General features: G+C 40.6%; 1 protein-coding gene across 5 annotated transcripts in view; it reads right to left on the bottom strand.

The window, feature by feature from the left end:
- The window catches only part of TNFSF4 (TNF superfamily member 4), a 304,021-nt gene that overhangs the window by 160,244 nt on the left and 117,116 nt on the right, over window positions 1–26,661 (bottom strand). Inside the window, exon 1 of one of the 5 annotated variants that reach the window (XM_055111496.2) lies at window positions 12,473–12,562. The exons of the other annotated variants lie outside the window; for them this stretch is intronic. Coding sequence (XP_054967471.1) covers window positions 12,473–12,475 — 3 coding nt within the window. The 5' untranslated portion in view covers window positions 12,476–12,562. Of the gene's footprint in view, window positions 1–12,472; window positions 12,563–26,661 lie in introns of those variants that run through there. 5 annotated transcript variants of the gene reach the window in all.

Here is a 26,661-nt window from a genome sequence, read left to right as displayed (position 1 = left end):
TATTAATTAATTAATTAATTAATCCTACTAGTTCTGTTTCTCTGGTGAACCCTGAGAAATGAATTCTGGTACTAAGATTGGTTCTAAGGAAACAGAATGCTAAGGATTCGTGTTCTTAATTGGTTGTGGGGTTTCTAGAATTGGCTCTCTAATCTGATTAGATTTAAAGATGCTAGTGTCTATTTTTAGTGGTAAAGAGAGGACTGATAGTCCATAGCATAATCTGGCAATAGGGAGACACAAAATATCTGCATTAAATACTCCCAAATAACCACTTATAAGAAGCAAGGATCTAAGTGACTACATATTTCAGGTATTGTTCTCAAATTAAAGAATATAATGACATTCGCCACTTGATCCTGTCAAGGTAAAAGAAAATGATGAGCCTAAGTTCTCTGCTTAAACTGTGCAAATAATGTGAAAGCTTCTATATTTGCCCTAACAGAGTTCCTTATGTTCTGTAGCCACACGGTTGAGATTGATTAAAATTAAACATAGAATCTCATCCTACAACTGGCTGAATTACAACACAAGTTGAACTTTCAGGCCTATAGGCTGCCTACTGTTAAAATGATTAGGAAGTAGTGAAATCCTGAAAGTTGGAATGGGGATGTGTGAGAAGACCCTGATGAAGCTGGGGACACTAGGCCCCTAAACTGATGAGTCTTCTTTGCCGGTGGAAGAGGTATGTCCACCGCAGTATGAGAGAATTATCCTTGCCTTGCCTAGAAAATTGTAATGGTCTCCCTTGAGGCTGTTGCCTTTCAAGAAATGCTGGCTCCCCTCAGGGGACCCACTCCCACCACCTCTTCGCTTCTAGACTTGTAACTAGACTTAAATCCCAGCAGGCCCCTAAAGGTGAAGTACAAAGTGTGACCCAAGAGGAGGTGGTGTGCACTCCAAAAGAACTACTCAAGTTTTCTCATTTACACAAGCAGAAATCAGAGGAACATGTGTAGGAATGGACATTGAGTTTGTGGGATAATGGTGGAGGAAATAAAATTGAATCAGGCCAAATTTATTGATACGAGCTCACTAAGCAGAGATTCTTCATTTAATGTTGCAGCTCAGGGAGTTAAGAAACTCCCTGACTCTAACTGCTTGCTTAGTTCGTTAGATGAAACATGGACCAAACAGTGGCCCACAGAGAGCAAGTTGGAAATGCCAAACCTGCCTTCTTTCAATGTAGAGAAAGAGATTCAAAGGTTTAAGGAGATTGGAATGTTAGAGTGGATATGTTACTTAAGATCTACTCAACCATAATGAGAGGCTCTAGAAGGCACATCTTGACTGTGAGAAATAAATTTGTGAGAGGAGCCCTGACATCTTTGAAGAGCTCTGTGATCACTCTTCTCTGTAGGGGCCAGACATTACAGTAGAAATAGCCCCCACTGGATTAGGATACCTAAATGCAATGGAGGTAACAGATCCTGGGGTGGCAGTCAACAGCCAAAGGCAAGGGGGATGTGATTACCATAATAAACAGCAGAGTCAAGGCGGCAGTCAGGCCCACCTAAGGCACCAGCTGTTCCTAGAAATGAAATAGATGGGAAACATACTAAATTCGAGTAAATTCTTACTTGATCTATATAAGTAGAAATGTTCTAGGTCAAGTGAACAAAAGTCTAATCTGAATGAGAAAAACACAGGGTGATGTCCCCTCTATCATTTCTAGATTTAAGCCAGTTAACAGATCACAATTCCTTCAATTAAGAAGAGGCAGGTCTTCTTGAGGAAGAACTCTGGTACACTGCTTAAAATATACACTGTTACTATTTCTACCAGCCTTCCCTAAAGTAACCTACAGCATTTAGCCAAGGTTACTATAGATTGGGGGAAAGTAAATAATCAGACCTTTCCAGGACTACTGAACACTGGCTCTGAACTGACAATAATTTTCCAGGAGAACCAAAACGTGACTTTGATCCCTCAGCCACAGTGTGGGCTTATGAAGATAAGGTAATCAATAGTGTTTTAGTTCAGGTCTATCTCACAGTCCTGACCCCATCATGTAGTTATTTTCCCAGTTCTAGAATGCATAATTAAGAGATATACTCAGTAGCTCACCAAATCCCCACATTGGTTGCCTAACCTGTGGAGTGAGGCTATTATGGTGGGAAAGGCCAAGGGCAAGCCACTGAAACTACCTAGGAAAACAGTAAACCAGAAGCAATACTGGATTCCTGAAGGATTGCAGAGATTACTACCACCATTAAAGATTTGAAAGACACAGGGATGGTGATTTCCACAACACTCCCATTCAATTTGCCTATTTTGGCTGTGCAAAAGACAGGTGGATCTCAGAGAATTACAGTGTATTATCTTAAGTTTATGCAGATGGTGACTCCAATTGGAGTTGCTGTACTAGATGTGGTTTCATTGCTTGAGAAAATCATCACATTCTCTGGTACCTGGTATGCAGCTATTGATGAGGCAAATGCCTTTTTCTCTATATCTATTATCTAGGAACACCGGAAGTAGTTTCAAGCAGTTTGAGCCCACAAGGCCAGAAATACACCTTCACTGTCTACCTCAGGGGTATAACAACTCTCTCTGGCCCAGTGTCACAATTTAGTTTGCAGGGATCTTGATTGCTTTTCCCTTCCACAGGATATCACATTCGTCCATTACATTGATGACATTATGCCAATTGGAACTAGTGAGCAAGAAGTAGCAATACTCTAGTCTGTTGGTAAGACATTTGCACATCAGAGGGTGGGAAATAAATCCAGTAAAGATTCAGGGGCTTTTACTTATGAAATTTTTAGGGATACAGTGGTATGAAGCATGTGGGAGACATCGCTTCGAAAAGTAAAGGTCAGTCATGGCATCTAGCTGCTCCTACCACCAAAAAAAAAGGCACAATGCTTATTAGGCCTCTAGAGTCCAGAGGCAACATGTTTCTCATTGAGGTGTGTTACTTCCACCTATTTACCAAGTGACTTTGAAAGCTGCTAGTTTTGAGTGGGGCTCCAAAAAAGGAAAGGCTCTGCAGTAAATCCAGGCTAATGTAAAAGCTAATCTGCTATTGAGCCAGGTGATTAAGCAGATCCAACCATACTTAAAATGACAGTGACAGATAGGAATCCTGTTAGGAGATTTGGCAGGCTCTTATAGGTGTATTGCAGTGCAGGCCCCTAGGATTTTGGAGCAAAACCCTGCAATACTCCACAGATAACTTCTCTTATTGAGAAACAACCCTTGGCCTGCTACTGGCCTTAACAGAGATTGGTTGCTTAATTATGGGCCACCAAGTTACCATGAAACCTAAGATCCCCATCATGAATTGGCTGTTATCTGACCCACCAAGCCATAAAGTTGGGTGTGCAAAGCAGCACTCTATCATCAAAGGGAAGTGGTAAATATGAGGTCAGGCCCAAGCAGGTCCTGAAGGCACAAGTATGTCCACTGCCCCCACTTCTGCTATACTACCCTCTCTCTTCTAGTCTGTACCTATGGCTTCATTGGGCGTTCCCAATGACCAGTTGACAGAGGAAAAGAAAACTGAGCCTTGGTTTCAGACAGGTCTATATAATGTTCAGGCACCACCCAAAAGTGGACAGCTGCAGCACTATAGCCTTTTTCCAGAACACTGCTGAAGGATAGTGGTGAAGGGAAATCCTCCCAGTGGACAGAACTTTGAGCAATGCTCCTGAGTGTTCATTTTGTTTGAATGAAGAAATGGCCAGACTTGTGATTATATATGGATTCATGGGTTGTGGCCAATGGTTTGGCTGATGGTCAGGAACTTGGAAGAAACATGATTAGAAAATTGGTGACAAGGAAATTTAGAGAGGAAGTAGACCTCTCTGAATGGGCCAAATGCATGAAGATATTTGTGTCCCATGTGAATGCTCACCAAATGATCTCAGAGAGGAGGATGTTAATAGTCAGTTGGATAGGATCACTTGTTCTGTGGGTAATAGTCAGTCTCCCTCTCCAGCCACTCCTGTCATTGTCCAATAGGATCATGAAAAAAGAGGCCATAGTGGCAGGGATGGAAGTTATGCATGGACTCAACAACATGAACTTCTGCTCACCAAGGCCTAGCTGAAGACAACCACTGCCGACTTCACAATCTGCCAACATCAGAGACCAACCCTGAGTCCCAAGCATGGTACCATTCCCCCACAGGAATCAGACAGCTACCGGGTGGTAGGCTGATTACACTAAATGGCTTCCATCATGGAAGGGACAGCTCTTTGTCCTTACTGAAATAGACATTTACTCTGGAAATGGATCTGCCTTCCCTGAATACAATGCTTCTGCCAAAACTATCATCTGTGGACTTACAGAATGCCTTATCCACTGTCATGGTATTTCAAACAGCATTGTTTCTGATGAAAGAACTCACTTCACAGAAAATGAAGTGTGTCAGTGGGCCCATGCTCATGAAATTCACTGATCTTACCATGTACCCCACCATCTTGAAAGAGCTGGTTTGACAGAATGGTAGAATGACTTTTTGAAGACTCAGTTATAGCACCAGCTAGGTACCAATGCCTTGCAGGGCTAGGGCAAGGTTCTCCAGAACACTGTATATGCTCCAAATCAGTGTCCAATGTACAGTGCTGTTTCTCCCATAGCTAGGGTCCGGGATTCATGGGTCCAGAAATCAAGAATGCAAATGGGAGTGGCACCACTCACTATCACTGTCAGTGACCCACTGGCAAAATTTTTGCTTCCTGTTCCCACAACTTTATGCTCTGCCAGCCCAGAGGTCTTAGTTGCAGGGGGTGGAATGCTACAACGATTCCATTGAATTGGAAGTTAATACTGTTGCCCAGACACTTGAGGATCCTCCTGCCTCTGAAACAGCATGTAAAAAAGGAAGTTACAGTGCTGGCTGGGGTGATTAAACCTGGCTACCAAAAGGAAATCGGACTACTACTCCACGATGGAGGTAAAATCTGGAATACAAGAGATTCCTTCAGGCATTCTTAGTATTACTATGCCCTGTGATTAAGGTCAGCGGAAAACTACAACAACATAATCCACGCAGGACTACTAATGACCTAGACCCCTCAGGAATGACAGTTTGGATCATCTCATTAGATAAAGAACCACAATCAGGCAGGGTGCAGTGGCTCACGCTTGTAATCCCAACACTTCAGGAGGATCACTTGAGCCCAAGAGTTTGAGACCAGCGTGGGCAACATAGTGAGACCTCATCTCTACAAAAAAAATTTTTTTAATTAGCTGGGCATGGTGGTGCATGCTTGTAGTTCCACCTAATCAGGAGGCTAAGTTGGGAGGTTCACTTGAGCCCAGGAGCTAGAGGCTGCAGTGAGCTGTGATTATGCCACTGCACTCCAGCCTGGGTAACAGAAGGAGACCCTGTCTCAAAAAAATAAAATAAAATAAACAGCTAAAGGCAAAGGGAATTCTGAATGGCTAGTGAAAGAAGGAGGTAATTACAAATACCAGCTATGACAATGTGATGTTACAGAATTCAGTACTGTAATTGACATATTTCATCCTTATTTTGTTATGAATATGATTGTATGCATAGTAAAATTTGTATATATATGAAATCTTTATTTTCTTCCCCCTCTTATTCTCTTCTCATGCAACATAAGATATAGTAACTTTATATCATAGTATTTAAGTATTGTTAATTTTACAACATAGTAGTTAATTTATGGGATATCAAGGAGAAGAACAAACATCACACAGGAATCTTACCTGCTTTTCCTGGGAAATGGTTAGTGTGCTTTTTGTTGTACATAGGATAGTTGTATCATGTTAGGGCAAAATATGACTTTGTTTATGTCTTTATTTGGACATTAAATATGTTTTAAGGAGATGTAGATAGATGCCAAGTTAATCAGGGGTAGACTTGTGATAGCTTAATGTGTCATCTTGACTAGGCAAAGGTGTGCCTGGATATTTGCTCAAATATTATTCTGGGTGTGTCTGTACAGGTGCTTCTGGATGAGATAAAATATTTGAATTAGTAGACATAGTAAAGGTTGCCCTCCCTTTACTATGATGTGAGTGGGCCCCACTCTAACAGTTGAAGACCTGAATAGAACAAAAAGATTAAATCTCCTGCAAGTAAAAGGGAATTCCTTCTGTCTGACTGTCTTTGAACTGAGACATCAGTTTTTTCCTGTCTTTGGATTCTAACTGAAACATCAGTTTTTCCCAGGTCTCGAGCCTAGTATCCTCAGGAATGGGACTACACCATCAGCTCTCCTGGATCTCTAGCTTGCCAACTGTAGGCATCAGTCCCCATAATTGTATGAGCCAATTCCTTATGTATCTAATCTGTTTACACACACACACACACACACACACACACACACACACACACACCCTATTAGTTCTGTTTCTCTGGAGAACCCTGACTACTATAGTAGGGAAAGAGAAATTGTATAGCAGGAGCGAAATGCAGGAAGCAGCACTAAGGATGGACCATTTGAGGTGATGAGCCTGACCCTCTAAAAAAAGGTTAAGCAATTTAATGGGTGAGGAAGTTTTTTTGAAGCCTATATCCCCAACCAGTTCCCCAGGGCAGACAGATTTGTAAGGAGAAAAGGAGGAGAGATTGGCCGACCTCAAGAAATCTAGATATTCTTCAGGTAACAAACAAGAAAGCAGACACAGGTGAATGCTTTGGTTTCCCTGGAGGTCTCTCTCCCCAGCCATGGCCTGAGAGTGATAAAGAGGGTTTTAGAATGGGAATGAGGGGGAAGAGATAAAATAGATGGGTAGGCTTTCCCTCTCCCTTTCCTTCTTTGTCCATTATCCAGGTTTACTAGCAATAAGATGCCCTGTCTGTGAGTGCTGCATAGTCTTGGTGATATGGTTTGGCTGTGTCTTCACCCAAATCTCATCTTGAATTGTAGTTCCCATAATCCCCATAAGTCATGGGAGGAACTCGATGGGAGGTAATTAAATCATGAGAGCAGCTACCTCCATACTGTTCTCGTGATAGTGAGTGAGTTCTCATGAGATCTGATGGTTTTATAAGGGGCTTTTCCCTGACTTAACTCTTCACTTCTCCTTGCTGCAGCCATGTGAAGAAGGATGTGTTTGCTTCCCCTTCTGCCATGATTGTAAGTTTCCTGTGGCCTCCCCAGCCATGCTGTACTGCGAGTCAATTAAACCTCTTTCTTTGTAAATTACCCAGTCTCAGGTATTTTTTCATAGCAGCATGAGAACAGAATAATACACTTGGCAAACAGAAGAAATACCTTTCCTTCTTATCTGCTTGGGACAAACAGAGCCCACAGCAGTGTAGAAGATCAAATCATGAGCCAACGAGCTATGAAAGAAGACAGAGGAGGCTCAGAATAATTCGTGTAACCCCAAAATTTGAAAAGAGACAGCAGGTCTTTGTATTTATTAGTCAACAGACATTTAACAACTGTATATAGCACAGGCCCCCTTGCCAGAATATGACTAAGGCCTGGTCACCCAGTGGCTTGGCTGCCACAACCTCCTCCCCAAGTGGGATGAGGTAATAAGAATTCTGGATGTGGAATCAGGAGACATAATTAAATCTCAGCTTGGCCACTTACTAGTTTGTGCCCCTAAGAAAGTTCCTGAGCATTTCTAGGCCTCAATGTTGTCACTTGCAGACAAGAGACATTACAATACTTTCACAGAACTGCTATGAGATATAAGTAACGTATGTTAGTAGTATGCAATAAGCTTTAGACAAATACCAGATGAAGTCAGTGCCCCATAAATGTTGTTTTCCTTCCTTTTCTGTTGGTTTGGGCTCTGATTTTTCCATTCTGGTGAAAGATTGCTCTGTGCTGCATTGCAGAAGCAACCTTACCATTTCCTACCCTAAAATCCCTGTCCCAGACCCCAAGTCCAGCATCCTGAAGATGCCTTTCACCCCTTCTGGAAGTCTCAATGGCTCCAAGTACCCTCTAGATTCCTGCTCCTCTCCTTATTTGATTCCTTCTGTTTCTATCCTGCTTCTCTAGGGTATGGTCATAGCACAGTGTTGGACTTTCTGCTAACTTTAGGGTGATCTGATAAAGGTAAGAGCAAGGGCATTTGGTTGCCAACAGCCTCTCCTACTGCAAGGGGGGAGGGGACTTGTATGATCTTATGAGCTTGGATGTCCCTCCAAGAGGCTTTGACCAGTAATAGGCACAGATCCCACAAGGAATCCTTGGTAAATCATAGCCTCAGGGTTAATCGTTAATCTCTCTGGGACTAGGAAATAACCATGAAATCTGCCTCTGGAAGGCCCAGTGTTCCTATAGGGCTACCCCTTCCCCATATACCTGCTGGATGTCTGATTATTTTATATATGTTGATGATTAGCCTGCCCAGTGGATGTTCCCAGGTGAAGCAGCTCACATAATTTGAGGATAACAAGGATTCTCCATAAGCAAATCACAGCGTGTTATTACATCTTGCTTATTATTTTCCCAACAGTGGAAATAAATTTTCATTCTTCCTTTTTGACAAAACCACAACACGAATGATGCATTATGCAAAAAAAAATACAACCATCTTATGGACATATTATCCATTTCTCAAACACTTTATTCTGTTCAACACCTCTCTTTTCTCTTATCAACTGCCTGTCCTAATCCCGTCAGTAAAGGTTCCAAATTTCATCCTCCCTCCTCCCTCTTAACAGATGACCTAACCTCCTACACACTAAGGAAGCTGAAGCCATTAACCAAAAATTCCAACTTTCCTCTCCTCCACTCCTAATGTCTATAATGTGATGATAAACGGGAACCAGGAAGTCCATAGCTCTGCAGAAGAGCCTTGTGTCTTGGCCAAAGAGAAAAGCCCTTCTGAGAAATCTAGAAGTGATCGTTTGGTAGTGGTGAAGGCACAAAGCAACATTATCTAGAAGGGAGAAGGAAAGTTAGTCATTACCACCATCAACAAAACATGCTTCTTTCCCCTTAGTAGAGTCAGCACTCAGCAAGAGTCTAAGGAAGAAGGTGACACAATGCTCTGTGGTGGTGCAATAAGGGATCTCAGAAGGAATCAGACCAAATTAGTTTTACATTTCCTTAAAATTTCTCACATCCTTGCCTTTGCATTCCTATCTCCCAATCTTTCATTCATTCATATGATCAATAACTACTGAAATTTCTATGTGCCAGCACTCATGTAGGTAGTGAAGACAGCAGTAATCAAAAATAGGGGAGTAAATGAAATAAACAAATATATAGTATGATAGAAGATGATATTTGCTAGGCAAAAGCAGGAGATGGGGATTTCTGTCAGGGAAGGGAGTCATTGCAACTACAAATAGGATAGTTGGACAAGCCATTTCTCAAAAGGTGACATGCAAGTCCTGAAGGAAATGAAAGAGTTTGCCATGCAGATATCTGCGAAACCATTATAAGCAGAGGGGAAAACAAGCGCAAAGACTCTGAGGCAGGAGACAGCCCAATGCGCATTCAAGGAACATGGAGAAAAATAGAAATGGGAAAGGATATGGTGATGCAGCAAGGGAGAGACACTAGGGGTATTATTTTTCCCTTCTCTATCCCCTTTGCCTTCCTAACTCAACTGATTCTTCAAGATCTGGCTCAGATTATACTTCTTCCAAGAAGCCTTCTCTGAATATCCCTCCCCAAATTGGATAAGAGTAACCCTTTTTCATACTCTCATGGCATTCTAAACAATCTTTTCTTAAGGAACTTACACACTGTATTCTGATAACATGTTTTACAGGTACTTAATAAGTGCTCACAAAATGTTTGTTGAAGGAATAAAAGGATGGATGGATGGATGGATGGATGGATGGATGGGTGGATGCATGGATAAATGAATGAATGGATAGATAAGATGGAATGAAATGGAAAGTGAATGAAAGTAGTGAAGACACTAGCTGAAGCTAACTGGAAAAGAAGTACTGACAATGGAAATAAAAAGGAACAGACAGGTGTTAGAGACATTATTGAAGTAAAATGACAATATCTGGCAACTTTATGAATATTAAAGTGGACAAGGAGAAAAAGAACTTTAAATGATCCTACAGGTTCTAGGAATTAAAAGGCTTAGGATGGTCATGTCTGATTTCTTCATCCATTTTAACAGCCCTTTATTGAGTTTTTCCTAAATTTCACTCCCTGTGCTAAGTGCTGGTAAGGCAAAGCTAAATAAGTCATGATCTCTCCCATCAAAGGAATATAGAATACCAGCACGAGACCACACAAAGCAAGGCCACAATCCTTCTGTGCTGATGTAACATTGCAGCGCACTATTGTACAGCAGTAAATAGCACCTGCAGAATTTTTGACTCTTGAAGTTGGCAGTATGGCATGGGGGAAAGTGTAAGAGCTTTAAAGTCAAGAATCTTCAATTCCAACTCTGCACCTGAATATAGGAGACCTTGAGAAACCGTTTAAACTCTCTAAGTTTGGCTCTCCTCATTTGCAAACAATGAGACAATAAAACATACTTTGTATGGTTGGTAATAAAATGTAAAGGGATGACATATGGGTAAACAACTAACACGGTACCTTAGAATACTAGGAGCTTTAGCAATATCATTTGGCTTCCTTCTCCCTTGGTCCAAAGTTCAGCAAGTGGCAAGATTGCACCATAAATCCCAGGGATTCAAAATTTGCATCAGTCTCACTTTCAGACATACATTCAGTATCAGGCTTACATTTAGTGTCTTCCATATTTTAGTCTGTACTGACATTTTAATAACCCTAAGAAAACACCTCCAACTTTAATATCTGGAGACCAAGTTCATTACGAGAGGACAAGAGGGAATAAAGCAGATACCAAATTACTTTTTATATTCAGCATAAAAATAATTTTAGAAGTTTTATACAAACTTCCAATGTTCAATTAGACAGGACTCTACAATCACTGAAGTATTTCCATTGAATCATTGGCAAAGTCATCTATAGAAGTAAAGATCTCTCCTCAAAGAGTTCATGCAACCTCTCTCATTGAAACAGTTCTTCCCTGTTATATCTGCAAGTCTATGTTTCAATACTGAATATTTACATAGTGGTATTACTGAAATTTCAATCATATCTGCCACAGGAGAATTTGGGGGATCAGAAGTAAACATACTATTTGAATGTAGATCGAAAAACTAGGCAGAGGTAATCTCCAATTAATGCAGAGGCCCTTTGTAATAAAAGAACAGAGGAAAATGTGCCTATAGCATAGCAAAACCAAGATTTTTGTCTTTTTGCTGTTTCACAAGGAATAGGGTCAAAGAATAAGAGAAATAATACACACACCTCACACAGGACAGACGAAGAAGTTTTCTGGAAAACATTAATTAGTCCAGTGGAAAAGTGTGTTTGCCATCAAGTGTTTTAAGAGAAAAACTGGCTTTGGCATTGCCAATGCCAAAGAAAACCGGGAAGTTAATTTTATTCTGTAACCATTGCAATAGAGAAAGAGAGACCTCAGTATAGACAGACCTTGGCTCAATTCTGAAGACAACAATGAGTGGAGATTTACAGCCAAAAATCAGGCTGGGGGTCAGTAGATAGAAAATTATTAACAGAAAATCCTCAAAGATAAATAGGATTCTGGCTAAACTGATTTGATAAGACTTGCTGAAGGCAGGCCAGGATGATCAGACATTGAGGTTGGGGAATGAGGAATCTGATCAGATAGCAAGGGTAAAGAATGTTCACTAAACCCAGCAGCATTCTTGAAAGATGGACTAAATGGACCAAGGACAGAGCCCAAGAGTGAGGCCTAATCAAAAAGAGGACTTGGAGAAGCATAACTGAAGTTTGGTTAAGGAGAGAGTCTCAGTCATCAACAGAGAGAGACCCAACTGAAGTGAAAGTGACTACCATTCCCGGGGCACCCCTGACAAAGGGAGTCAGTGGGCCACCAGATGGAGGAAGACTCGGTGCGATCCCACTGGTACCTGAGGCAGCAGAGTGGTAAGTCCTAGGAATGGTCTGAGCCTGTCATTACCCCTAAGGAAAGGCAAGAGTGACCCTGAGGGCAGGGCCAGGGACTTTGGGTAGGGAGGATTTAACGAGAGGGCTGATGAGAGGGAATGGGTGGGTGGGACTAGAAGAAATTTATGTATGTGGCTCACCTTCCTGAGGACCTAAAATGAAGCCTGATCCACCTCTCCCCATCCACTGTGAGGGAGTTAGCTCAAAGTCACCACTGATGATTCGCTCATCCCCACCCTCAACTCTGCACTGCTTTAGGACACTTAAGCAAGCTCTTCAGTAAAACAGTTGCTTGAACATCATCAGAAATACATATGCTATCCAGAAAAGAGACACAAGTCTTCAGATCAGAGCGAGTTGTAGGGAAAATACCTGCATACCCCAATGTGGAATGTTAGACCACAGTACCAACCAGTGAGGACCACATAGCTGAAAAAAATTTTTAAATCCCTCTGAATTCTGTACCCACTCCCATAAAGGAGAGGTCTAAAATAAACCCACTGAAGGACCAAAAGGAGAGTCCATCCATGTATTAATTGTTGCATGTTCCCTACCTGGAAGCTGAAGTTACATAGCACTTTACATACCATGTGAAAGCATTCCTGGATGATGTGGAGGGGGAAGAAAGTGATGAAAATGAGAGTCTCCCTAAGATTCAGCAGTACAGATGCTCCAAAAACAGCTACCAAGGGAGAGATAAAGAAAACATAAGGAGGGTGTTAGTTTTCAAAAGAAAGGATGCAGTGGAGCATCTTTTAAATTATTAACCCACCTTCCTGGTATGGCAATAACTACTCTTGGGGAAATGTAATATAATCTCCTGCCCACCCAGAAAAACCTCTCCACAAAAGTAGAAGAAAAAGAAAGCCATTATATTATTGAATAATCATTAAACCAGAATGTGTTGTGCATCACAGGTAAACTAAAGAAATTGCAAAAACCGAAAGAAATCTCATCCATTTATACAGCCAAGCAGATGGAATCCATTCCACACATGTACTCAAGATAAACAATAACTAGTATTCAAGTAAGAGGACTTGACGGCAACATTTGTTATACATAGTTCCTCCTAAATCCACCTGATAATTGGTGCAGCCACGATATTTGCTAATTGACTTTATCCAGAGGAAAAATAAGTTTTTTGCATACTTGTGACTGGAAGTAGGTTAGTAACTTGGAGTCAGGGCCACTACTGAAGTTAGGTTCCTACCCTCTCCCAGAGTCTGGGAGACAGGGGCACTATCTCCTTGAATGATTCCATTTCAATGAGATAGCTCCCAAGTCCTTGAGGAAAAGATCCTTGGGTTGTAAAATTGGCAGACATCTTATTTAGCTTTTAAAAATTCTTATGGATATCTCAAAGAATCAGAGAGAGAACTCATAAATATAATTTTTATTTAAAGTAAATGTTCTAAGGAAAGTGGTGAGGGAGTCTCTTTCCCTTCTGGCACCAGGGAAAACTTTTTCTTTTTGTATTTACCCTTACACTACCTCTGCCTTATTTACCACTATATTTTCAGTGCCACACACTGGGAATGAGACAGTCTTTCCCATGCAACAATGCACTCAATCATGCAGTAAGTATTAACTCATTCAACATTGTTCTACATACTAGGAAAGGAAAGTAAATGAAATAGACAAAACCTTGCATTCACAAAGCTTCTATTCTATTGGAAGAAGGCAGGCAGAAAGAAATCATTTTATTTTATGCAGAGTTATGTGTACAGGGTTATCAGGGACAGCATCTCTGGAATTTGAAAGAACGAGGAACAAGTCATGTGGAGGGCACTATGGCAAGGGGGTGTACAACTACTGGCAATGTAGGTCTAGCCCACAAGGCTTCTCAGCCTCAGCAACATTGACATTTGGGGCCACATAATTCTTTTTTGTAAAGAGCTGTCCTGTGCATTATAGAATTTAGGGCAGCACACCTAGCCTCTACTCACTAGATGCCAGTAGCTCCCTTCTTTCAAGTGTGACAACCAAAAATGCCTCCAGATATTGCCAAATGTTCCTGGCAGGGGAAGGGGACAAAATCACTCCTAGTTGAGAATCACTGGCCTAAGGTGTAACTTGGGAGTGAGTCTAAGGCAGTGATTTTCCAATTCATGGAATGCAGGTAAAGCAGAACTTAGAAGAAAGCAGAGCTTGAAATATGTAGAAAAGGACAAAGAAGATCAATAATCTAAGTACCTAATATGGTTTGGCTGTGTCCCCACCCAAATCTCATCTTGAATTATAGCTCCCATAATTCCCTCATGTTGTGGGAGGGACCAAGTGGGAGATAATTGAATTATGGGGGCAGTTTCCCCCATACTGTTCTCGTGGTAGTGAATAAAAGTCTCATGAGATCTGATCGTTTTATAAGGGAAACCCCTTTCACTTGATTCTCACTCTCTCCTCTTGTCTGCCACCATGTGAGGCATGCCTTTTACCTTCCACCATGATTGTGAGGCCTCCTCAGCCACGGGGAGCTGTGAGTCCATTAAACTTCTTTCTTTTGTAAATTGCCCAATCTCAGGTATGTCTTTATCAGTAGTGTGAAAACAAACTAATACAGTACCCATCTCAAAAAGCTTGAAAAACAAAAGCACATTAAACCCAAATCAAACATAAGAAATAAAATAATGATAAGAACAAAAATCAACAAAATGCAAAATAAACATTCAATAGAAAGAAAACCAACAAAGCCAAAAGCTAGTCCTCTGAAAAAGCTAATAAAGTGTATAAACCCCTAGCAAGAATGATCAAGAAAAAAAGAAAAGGCACAAATTATTAGTATCATGCATGAAAAAGACCACCACAAATCTTGCAAATATTAACATCATAAGAAGATACTATGAACAACCAATGAATATAAAAAATTTGGATGAAATGGGCAATGTAACCATAGGACCAGGCAAAACTAGGACATATACAGTGAGTGATAAATAAACCTGTGTTGTATTAAGCCACTGAGATTTTAGAATTGTTTGTTATTGTACCACAACCTAGCCTATCTTAACTGAGAAAGTAGTCTCCCCAACACAGGTCTGAACAATGGTGAGCAGTGAAAAATCTCCACATCTTCACTTTAAGTTTCCCTTGCTTCCTTGCTTGTTTTTATTATTATTATTTTTTTTTTTTTAGACGGAGTCTCCCTCTCTCTCCCAGGCTGGAGTGCAGTGGTGCGATCATGGCTCACTGCAAGCTCCGCCTCCTGGGTTCACGCCATTCTCGTGTCTCAGCCTCCCGAGCTGCTGGGACTACAGGCGCCCGCTGCCACGCCCGGCTAATTTTCTGTATTTTTAGTAGAGACGGGGTTTCACCACGTTAGCCAGGATGGTCTCCATCTCCTGACCTCATGATCCGCCCGCCTTGGCCTCCCAAAGTGCTGGGATTACAGGCGTGAGCCACCACGCCCAGCCCCCTTGCTTGTTTTTGTTTAGTGTTTTAAAACAGAACTCTGCCCCATATTGCATCAGAAATCCATTGAAGTCCTAAATGTATTCGATGAACTTTTTGAACTCTGTTATAAATATAGTATAAGTATACTATATATTATCATCTTTTCTGAAGTAATGCACTTCAGCTCTACAATAACCTGTAAGGTAGACAGGCTGCAGTATTAGTTCTGTCTCTAACCAACAAAGTGGCCTTCACTGATTTCCCCAGTTTCACTTTTCCCATGACAGTGTGGCAATGCCTTGGTTAAACTCAAAAGACTCTATATAAATCTTGGGAATAAGAATACACAAGTACTTCAATTCTTTTAAGCTGTAGGATGCTCAGTAAGATAAGAGAAAGTCTGGGAGAAATATTTATATTCCGGGATCCTCAGGAGCATAAGAAACTCAGAGAATGACCAATGGCCAAAAACTCTTTATAGATTTTTAATTTAAAACAAAATTATACACATGTATAAAAGGATCTAAGTTTAAACCAGTTATACCTATTGGTATATTTGCTAAGAAAAAGCAAATCACTTACCAACCTTTTCAAGAGCTCTCAACTCCTTCCTAGGATATTCATTCAACATTGAATAAAAAGTTCCTGTGTAAACTAGGTTGAATGTAATCTTCAAAACAGAAGCAAGTAGAACATTGTATAGCATAAAATATATTTATTGTAGAAAATAAATGGTATATATTTACCTGAGTTATAAATGAACAGTGTAGATCAGACCCATCACACTATAAATCATGTAGCTCCTCTCTTAATTAAAAATACTTCCATCCCTGCATCAAGTTCCTCTATGTGAAGGCTACATAAAACAAAAGTGCTTTATTGAAGCTTGGTTTTGCTGACATTCCTAAAATATACTGTTTTCTCAAAGAATGTCTTAGGATCCCAGAGACAACAACTGGCATTATTAAAATGGGTTTTTTAAGTAACATATGATGTACCCAGGGCAGGCCAGCACAATTCAACTCACATGCCCTGTTATTGTAATCCTGGCTAAGACAGACTGGTAGAATCAGTACTTCCTCCACATAAAACATATCAATAAGTCCCCTGGCTCTACCTGAGGCCTATATCAGAACAAGGCAAGTGGGTGTCCAACATTCTCTATGTTTAAACTATTCCCCAGTTTCATTCTGATGATAAGAAGCTACTGTATTAGATGACTGAATTAATCAGAAAAAAAGCCAAGCTACGCAGGAACACCACCAAAATAGTAAGAGCTTAACAGAACAAAGGCTAACTCAAAGTTTGCTGTGGGCCTAGGAGACCTTGGAGCAACTCTTCCATGTAGCAGCTCTCTGCAATCCAGATTCTTGGTGCCTCCACCAACCTCTAGATGCAACATCTAAAATATGCAGCCTCAGAGGCTGACACAACAGGCCAAAAGAATGCTGGAGTTCTCACACTGGCAATTCAATGAGTCAACCTCAAAATAACACACGTTACTTCTACTAATGACCCCTTGGCCAGATGTAGTCACCTGGCCCCAGCTACCTGCAAAGGGACAGGGAAGTGAAACTGTCTCCTATTCCTGTAAGAGGAGAGAAGATGAGGGTATGGATAAGCTCCAAAAGCCCTTGCCAAAATGACTCTCTGTCTATCTAAAGACTAGAAAGAAAATCCAGTTCTGTCACCCAGCAGCCCATAGGAAAAGTACACACTCTGAGCATTTTCTATGGCTAAAAAATACTAATAATAAGTCCAAAATCTTAGCATGAGCTTAATGTGATCATCAAAGCCTTATATTACCTGGACCTGCCTACCTCTCCAGCCTCACCTATCTCTCTCCTCACATCCTGAACCTGCCAGTTACACTGAATTTTCTTTCTCCATGAACATATCATGTTCACTTTGGGCCTTCACCCATTCTGTTCCCTCTGTCTGGAACATTCTTAGCTGGTCTCTTCTCTTAGCCAATTGCTACCCATCATTTAGATCTCAACCTAAGCATCTCTATCCAATCATGCCAATCTAGGCTATGTTTCTCTTTGTGTTATGGTCCCATAGCACCCTGAATTACTCTTTCACAACATTTCTCACACATCTATTTACTTAACATTTACCCTCAAGGTAAATCTTCCTGTGAATGTGGGAAGGTGCACTGAAATGTCTTTTGCAGTTGTTGCTTTGGTCAGAAGTCAAAAAGGGATTGAACTTCATTTTGGCTGCTCCCACTTTGGTCTAGATTTTTTTAAAGCTTCAAAATTTTTTAATTTGGCAAGAAGTTCTTTGAAACTAATGAGAACAAAGATACAATGTACCATAATCTCTGGGACACAGCTAAGGCCGTGTTAAGAGGGAAGTTTATAGCACTAAATGCCCATATCAATGTTCAATCCATGCCTAACCGAAAGGATAATGAAGTTCAGGTTGTACGAGGACACTATAAAGGTCAGCAAATTGGTACAGTAGTCCAGGTTTACAGGAAGAAATATGTCATCTACATTGAATGGGTGCAGCAGGAAAAGGCCAATGGCACAACTGTCCATGTAGGCATTCACCCCAGCAAGGCGGTTATCACTAGGCTAAAACTGGACAAAGACCGCAAAAAGATCCCTGAACAGAAAGCCAAATCTCACCAAGTAGGAAAGGAAAAGGGCAAATACAAGGAAGAAAAAATTGAGGAGATGCAGGAATAAAGTAATCTTATATACAAGTTTTGATTAAAATTTGAAATGAAGAAAAAATATATATACTCATGGTGGCCATTGAGTTTTAGGCACACTGGTGACTGTCATTGCTACAGCTGCTCACTTTCTCTGGTAAACCAGAAAGACCTCAGACACTGGGTTCCTCACTCACATCCACGGGGATGCAGCCCTGCCAGTGCTCAGGCAGAGTTCTCAGGAGCGGGGACACCTTACTGTTAACTTGTGTGTCGTCTTCTAACGTGATCTCATTAACTGCTGCTGTGACCATGTTAGTCAAAAGTCATAGAGAAGACTGGAGATGGTGCACGTGTTTGCAAGTGGATCGGGGGAATCAGCCCCAATATTTCAACGTACGTTATTTTCTATTTTCCCTAAGTGTCAGCCAGTCTTACAAATAAAGGGATAGAGTACAAAAGAGAGAAATTTTAAAGCTGGGTGTCCGGGGGAGACATCACATGTCGGCAGGTTCCATGATGCCCCCGAGCCGTAAAACCAGCACGTTTTTATTAGTGATTTTCAAAGGGGAGGGAGTGTACGAATAGGGTGTGGGTCACAGAGATCACATGCTTCAAGGGCAATAAAAGATCACAAGGCAGAAGAAGGTCAGGGCGAGATCACAAGGTCAGGATGAAACTAGAATTACTAATGAAGTTCCATGTCCCACTGTGCACGCATTGTCATTGATAAACATCTTAACAGGGTTCAAGAGCAGAGAACTGATCTGACTAGAATTTGCCAGGCTGGAATTTCCTAATTCTACCAAGCCTGGGGGTGCTGCAGGAGGCCAGGGCATATTTCATCCCTTATCTATAACTGCATAAGGCGGACACCCCTAGAGCAGCCGTTTTAGAGGCCTCCTCCTGGGAATGCATTCTTTTCCCAAGGCTGTTAATTGTTAATATTCCTTGCTGGGGAAAGAATTCAGCGATATTTCTCTTACCCATTTTTGGCAATATGAGAAATATGGCTCTGTTCTGCCCAGGTCACAGGCAGTCAGACCCAATGGTTATCTCCCTTGTTCCCTCAACATCGCTGTTATCCTGTTCTTTTCTCAAGGTGCTCAGATTTCATATTGTTCAAAAACACACGCTTTATGAACAATTTGTGCAGTCAACGCAATCATCACAGGGTCCTGAGGCAACATACATCCTCAGGTTACAAAGATGATGGGATTAAGAGATTAAAGTAAAGACAGGCATAGGAAATTATAAGAGTATTGATTGGGGAAGTGATAAACATCCATGAAATCTTCATGATTTATGTTTAGAGACTGCAGTAAAGACAGGCATAAGAAATTACAAAAGTACTAATTTGGAGAACTAACAAATGTCCATGAAGTCTTCACAATTTATTTTCTTCTGTCATGGCTTCAGCAGGTCCCTCCATTCGGGGTCCCTGACTTCCCGCAACACATGTGCCTGTGTGTGTGCATGCTCCTGTGTGTGTGTGCATGTGTGTATGGCTAAAATTAAGTCATGCTGTCAGCCACTCATGATCTCATTTGAAATAGTGTTTGGAAATGGGAATGGTTTTGTCCTGCATGCTGATGTGTCCAGAATTTCATTTAATAATAAAAGGAAAATGTGTGGTTACTGAAAAATGTGTATTGATACAGAATTTCGTAAGAGCCATGTTAGACAAAGCAACTCTCTTTTTCAACCACTGCTCATCAGTTTCTGTAGAGTAAAAAAATCTGTACATATTTTGGAATCTGGAGAATCCTATATAAATCATTTGTTACTTAAATCTGTGAAAAACATGTTTCTTTGGAGGAAAATGTATGCATTTATAAGCATTCTGTGGAATCAGTTTTAATTGTATTCATGTAATTGTCTCTAAGTGATCATCATCTTCATAGCAATAAGAAATTCATTAAAATGTCCATGTTCCATAATTCTAAAGAACTAGAAAAACAAGAGCAAACAAATCCCAAAGCTAGAAGAAGACAAGAAGTAACCAAAATCAGGGCTGAATTGAAGGAGGTCGAGACACACACACACCAAAAAAAAAATATTCAAAAGGTCAACAAATCTAGGAGGTGGTTTTTTAAAAAAATTAATAAAATAAGACCACTAGCTAGACTAATAAAGTAGAAAAGAGAGAAGATTCAAATAAGCACAATCAGAAATAATAAGGGGAATATTACCACTGACCCCACCGAAATTCAAAAACCATCAGATAATATTATAAATATCTCTGTGCACATAAACTAGAAAATCTGGAAGAAAAAGATAAATTCCTGGACATATAGACCTTCCCAAAACTGAACCAGGAAGAAATTGAATCTCTGAACAGACCAATAATGAGTTCTGAAATTGAGGCAGTAATAAATAGCCTACCAACCCAAAAAAGCCTGGGACAAGATGGATTCACAGCTGAATTCTACTAGATGTACAAAGAAGAGCTGGTACCATTCCTACTGAACTATTTCAAAAAATTGAAAAGGAGGGACTCCTCCCTAATTTATTTTATGAGGCCAGCATCATCCTAATACCAAAACCTGGCAGAGATACAACAAAAAAAGGAAATCTCAGGCCAATATCCTGTTTTATGGGTAACTTTTTAGTTTTCCCAAAAGGCTGATAAATTTCAACATTTTGAATACATCATTGTTAATTCTGAGTTGGCAGAGGTAAACTAACCAACTACCATTATGTTTTAGTACTAAGGGATATATACCTTTCAATAAGTTACTGAAATGCAAAAAATAAAAAATTAAAAACTTTGGAAAAATAGAAATTAAAATTTTTTTAAAAAGGTTACCCTCCCTACAAAATTACGTTTGAAGACCATATCTATCTTTTATTCTGAGAACATTATGCAGTTCCTGGCTCACAAATGATGCTCGATAAATACTGATTCACTGTATTAGCTTCCTATTGCTGCTATAATAAATTACCACAAACAATGCCTTCGATCAGCACAAGTTTATTATCTTAATGGTTTTGAAGGTCAGAAGTCCCACACAGGTCTCACTGGGCTAAAACCTATGCGTAGTTGGGAGCTGTATTCCTGCTGGAGGCTCTGGGAGATAATCTGTTCCCAGTCTTTTCCAGCTTCTAGCAGCCACCCACATCCCTTGGCTCATGCTCCCCCACCAGCAATGGCATTATTCTTACCTCTGCTTTTGTCATCACATAACTCTTTCTGACTCAGACTCTCCTGCCTTCCTCTTTCCCTCATAAGGATCCTTGTGATGATATTAGGCCAACCTGGATGGATAATCTAGAATAATCTCCCCATCCGAAGGACTCTAATTTAATCACATCTGCAAAGTCCCTTTTGCTATATAAGGTAACAAAATCACAGGTTTGGAGGATTTGCATGTGGACATCTTTGCGGGGTCGGGGAGCATTATCTTGTCCACCATACTAGCTGACTCATCATTATCTCACTTCTCACAGAGAGGAGACGTACAACAATAACACTTGTGAACCTCTGTTCCCGTCTAAGGAAGCATCTCAGTTCTTTGCAAAAGCCTGGCTAGAAGGGAGTTTCTCATTGTCTAGTGAGTGCTGACTCTGGAGGGCTGTCTCCAAAAGAATTTAACAGGGCCTCCACCCATTTCCCTCTCAGCTCCATGTACATTGTACCACTCAAACCTCCCACAGGTGAGAAAGTGAAAGTATGAAAAGTGCAGAACGCCCCCTCTTTGACCTACAACAAGTTAGAAGAAGCCAGAAATAAAACCTCTCATTTTATACCCCAGTGAACACATACTTGTTGAATCCCTTCCATTATGCATGCTGGGGTACAGATGAGGTCCCACTGCCATGCAGTTATATTCCAGGGCAGGAGACCTGCTACAGGGAAGCCACAGTTCCCATACTCAAATGCCTTGCTGGGCTATGCAAAGAACTCACATGTGTGAAGTAGTCAAGGGTGAGAATACAGGGAGTGGTGATTATGTTGAGCAGGAGAGTTTCTGCTTGTCTAAAGACATTCAATTCAAAATTGATCTATGACCACTATGCTGGCCAAGGAAAACAAGCCTGCAACTTAGATCAGCACCCCCAATTCATCATCTACAGGGTTGCCATTCCCAAGGTAAACAGATTGATAAAATAATTTCAGATATTGACACATTTTGTGAGAAAAATAAGGCAGGCTTATGTGAGGGCAATCACTTAATGTGGGGGAGGGATGCTCTGGCTTTTCAGGGAAGGCAACCTATTCCAGGACACCAGACATCTTTGTCTCTACCAAGAATTTCCAGTGAGGAACTCAGATCTCAGAAGAGGCATCTTCTCTGTCCTGTGGTTATAAAATGAAGTAACTCAAAATTCCATTTTGATGAGAAGGGGTATTAGAATAAGAAGAAAAATTGTCTCTTCTTTGGAAAATCTTATAAACCACAGATGGAGTTGAAAGCATCAGGTTACAGCAAACCTAGGTAGAATCTGATAAGAGACAGTTATCTTAATAGAAAAGTGCTCTTTCATTTTTCGTAATGCATTCCAGAAACCACGTATCACAAGACAGTGTGATCATTTGACTATTCTGGTTTTTTGGTCTAGTACCTGACTTTGATTCTTGTGCTCAACTTAAGTCCCCCTGAGTATTCTTTGCATTATACTCCTTCCAGTAGAAGTGAGTTCACATCCTGTCCATAGCTTTTTTCACGATCCAAGCTATATGTCTTTAATGTTAATGTTTCAAACTCACTCTCAGAGAGATGTTTCACATGCCTGGTCATGCCTGGTTGCCAATTGCCTTTGAGAGAGTTCTTTCTAGCTCATGAGTCTAGCAATCAACAGTATAATTTGTTGCTGTGTTCTCTGTATATTAGGAAGAGGCAAGTTCTATGTAGAAATCAATGTGTGGGGGAAAAAAATGACATGGGCTTTAAAATGTAAGTGTAGGTACAGGTGTAAGTATAAGTACCTGCATTGCCATGGGTGTGGTGGCAGAGCAGTGTTTCTGTATAAGCAACTCTTATTTATACCTGATTGATGATAAGATAGCTGGGGACCCATTCGGCCTATTATTTCTCTTTTTGTTCCTAACTGCTCCCTTCAGAGGAGAAGCAAAGATATATAAGATACTGATTAGCCAAGTTAATAGGTTAGAGAAAACTTGGGAAAGAAAATATATAGAAAAGAAAGGAAGTCAATTGACTTTGGCCATTCGACGATCCACGATAAGGTTAGTTGAGTTGTAGGAGCCTATGTTGTTTTAATAGCTTAAGATGTAGGCCTCAGAGATGATCATTTTTGGGGACAGAAAGTAGATTTCATCTCAGTATTATCTCATGCCATCTGGTAGTGCCTATTTGGAAGATTAGGCTGGGACACAAGATCACAAGAGAAAGAGCCTTGAACAAGTAGTAATCTCTGCCATGGGTGCGGGAGGGAAGGTTGACAGTATGCCCAGCAAGAATTTGCCTTCCTTGGCCTAGACCAATAACCTCATTTCACAAACTAGAAAGTGAGAACCAGGAGAATTTAAATGATTTGTCCAAGGCCTCACAGCTCTGAAGCAGTTCTGGGAGTTCCTGTTGTGCTAACTCCATACCAGCCTTTTTTTTTTTTGAGATGGAGTTTTGCTCTTGTTGCCCAGGCTGGAGCGCAATGGTGCAATGTCGGCTCACTGCAACCTCCACTTCCTGGGTTCAAGCAATTCTCCTGCCTCAGCCTCCCGAGTAGCTGGGATTACAGGCATGCACCACCACACCTAGCTAATTTTTGTATTTTTAGTAGAGAAGGGGGTTTCTCCATGTTGGGTCAGGCTGGTCTCAAACTCCCGACCTCAGGTGATCTGCCTGCCTCAGCCTCCAAAAGTACTGGGATTACAGGCGGGAGCCACTGCACCTGGCCTCTTCCGTCACACCACTCTGCTTAGCACCTGTCCCACATAAATAAGAATAACACACACTATAGTATAGATAAGGTGAGGCTACAACATGACCATGGTAGACTGAAAAAGAGTCTCCAAAAGATGTTCATGTCCTAATCCCCAGAACCTGTAACTATGTAAGTTGCATGATAAAGGAATCTGCAAACATGATTAAGTTAAGGATTTTGAGATGGGGGGGGTTATCCTGGATTAGCCAGGTGGACCCAATGTAATCACAATGGTCCTTACAGAGAAAAGTAGGAGAGTCAGAGTCAGAGAAGGGGACGTGATGATGGAAGGAAGTTGGAATGATGTAGGGTCAGGAACCAAGGAATTTGGGCAGCTTCTTGAAGCTAGAAAAACACAAGGAAATAGATTCTCCCCTAGTGCCTCCAAGGAGAGCTGCTGAGGACTCCCACAGGCTCCCTGCTTTCTTATTTTTTTGATCCTCCCCAGGACTCGCTCTATCACCCCATTTGCCTAATAAAATACAATGCACCTTTCAAAAGTCTGCTAAGCTACAATATGGTGCCATGAGAATTGCTAAAATGAAAAGAAAAAATATTGTCTGCAAGGAAGTGGAGCAACCAGAACCCTCATAGACTGCTGCTGGGAGTATAAGTTAGTACAACCACTTTGGAAAACTATTTGGAAGTAACTATAAAGCTTAATATACCATAAGAACAAACGATTGCACTCCTGGGTGTACATTCAACAAAAATGCATACATATGTTCATTAAAGCACATGTATTAGAATTTCACAGCAGAACTATATGTAACAGTCAGAGACTTAAAGTGTCCACTAAACAGTAGGTAAATAAATGGAGGAATGAATGCATGCATATTCTGACAATGGAATATCATACAATGAGACTGAATGATCTTTACTCATATCTAATAATATAGATGAATGTCACAGACATAATGTTTGTTGAAAGAAGCCAGACAGAAAAGTTTACATATTGTGTCATTCCTGTTATACAAGGCACTAGTTGCAGGCATCACTGCTATATGCTGTTTAAAGTCAGATAGGTCTTACTTTTGATGGATAGTAACTAGGAAGAAAAATAAGAGATCTTTCTAGGCACCTGGCTTACATGGTGTGTTCAACCTGTCAAATTTTATTAAGCTGTACATTTACTATACATGTATATTACATTTCAATCAACCTTTAAAAATAAACTCAATTAAAGCATTCCTCTGGTTTCCTAACCATTCTCCAGGATAAAATTGATTATCCCTTCTTGGCGTTTAACTTTATCTTGTGCAGCCTCTGTTATGCCATACGTAATAATGTATTATCAATATGCCTTATCTTCTAAACTATGAATTCCTTGAAAACTATGGTATTTCTAACTCATTTGAATGTCCAAAGCCTAGCCCGTAGTAGTAACTAGAAAATGTTTGTTGAGTTGAATGAATGAATGAGTTTCTTCTTTTGCAATCACTTCACGCCTGGTCATTTCAACAAACATTTGATCAATAAATACTTATATGTGATAGGCCCTGTGTTAGGTGTTTGGAATAAAAAGATTTTAAAACACAGTTCTTAGACAAGCATAAACAAATGCCAGTCAGAGTCTAAGAGTTTTATATTTAAAAAAAAAGAAAAGAAAAGAAAAAAGAAAAATTCAAGGACTTTCTTTTTACCAGCTGTAAAAAAAAAAAAAAAAAAAAAAACTACATCTGCTGACTTCCTTAGTCATCCAACGGCATTCTCCTTCCTCTCTTTACTATTTTCACATTAGCATATTGGATTACACTTTTCTGGGATTATTTTCCTTCATGTTTCCTTCTCGTGTTTATTTTCCTTCATGCTTCCTTCTTAGGATGCTCTATCTGTCCTAAACCTTATACTTTCTTAAACCACTAGCCTTCAAGGGCAGGTCTGCTAAGATAGTGTTTCCAATCTTTCCATTTCAGGACACATAGAGAAAGTAATGTTATTTGTACTGCACACGGGGGCAAATGGGAGAGGCTACTTGAGGCCAAAGGTGAGCACCCCACGTGCTCCCTGATGTTCCAGGTCCTGCCTGGGCTCAGAGGATTAAGAAGTCAACATCTCATTCTCTGCACACCAGTATTTTATACAACACATAGTGAGAAGCTTGCTGATCTAAGGACATTGATCAGATTATATGACCATAGGGTCAATATCTATTATCATATTGTCCACCCTGGCTATGATGGCCACACAGGCCAGCAGCCATACTGCCAATCAATATCCTTGGCTTCTCCCCATTCCAACTAGCCGGCTGATAACACAGACTCAGTTCAGATTCTACCCTTGGAGAGAGAACTATATCCATCTCCTTTGTTTGGATGCTTTCTTAAAAGTGTCTATTGACAGGTGAAGAGCATATGCCCATGAAACAGACACCTTTTCCCTGAAGTCTCCTGGCTTCCCATTCTCCTGGACTGTGCCTTATGGAATGAGAGCTGTCAGGACCAAAGTTGCACCTCAGAAGTTGTTTGTCTGACAAGTCACTGCTGACTGTGGCAGAAAAGCCTTTCAAAAATTTCCTCCCACTACATGTGGGTTGCAATAGCTAAGCATGTTGTTAAAATAAATATGACAATTTTGAAGATCAAAGACTGCCTTCAAAGGGATATGGTTAATTCTACTTACCATGCTTCATTTGTATTTACCAAAGAGAGCTAGAAATCCTGAGACTAGCTGCGAAGATCCAACCAGCTTGTTGCTTTTATGACCTTGGCTTTTACTGTTGAATTACAAAAGGTGGATAGCTGGAGATAGCAGACTTAGCTATGGTACTGCAAGTGACAGAAACAGGAAGAGGTCCAAAGAAATAGAGAAGAACTTCAACAAGAAGCTAAACTGAGG

The sequence above is a fragment of the Pan paniscus genome, chromosome 1, assembly GCF_029289425.2.
Source record: "Pan paniscus chromosome 1, NHGRI_mPanPan1-v2.0_pri, whole genome shotgun sequence".
In the NCBI taxonomy this organism is placed as follows: Eukaryota; Metazoa; Chordata; class Mammalia; order Primates; family Hominidae; genus Pan; species Pan paniscus.
The sequence above is the reverse complement of the archived record's forward strand: the minus strand, read 5'-3'. Positions and strand labels throughout refer to the sequence as shown.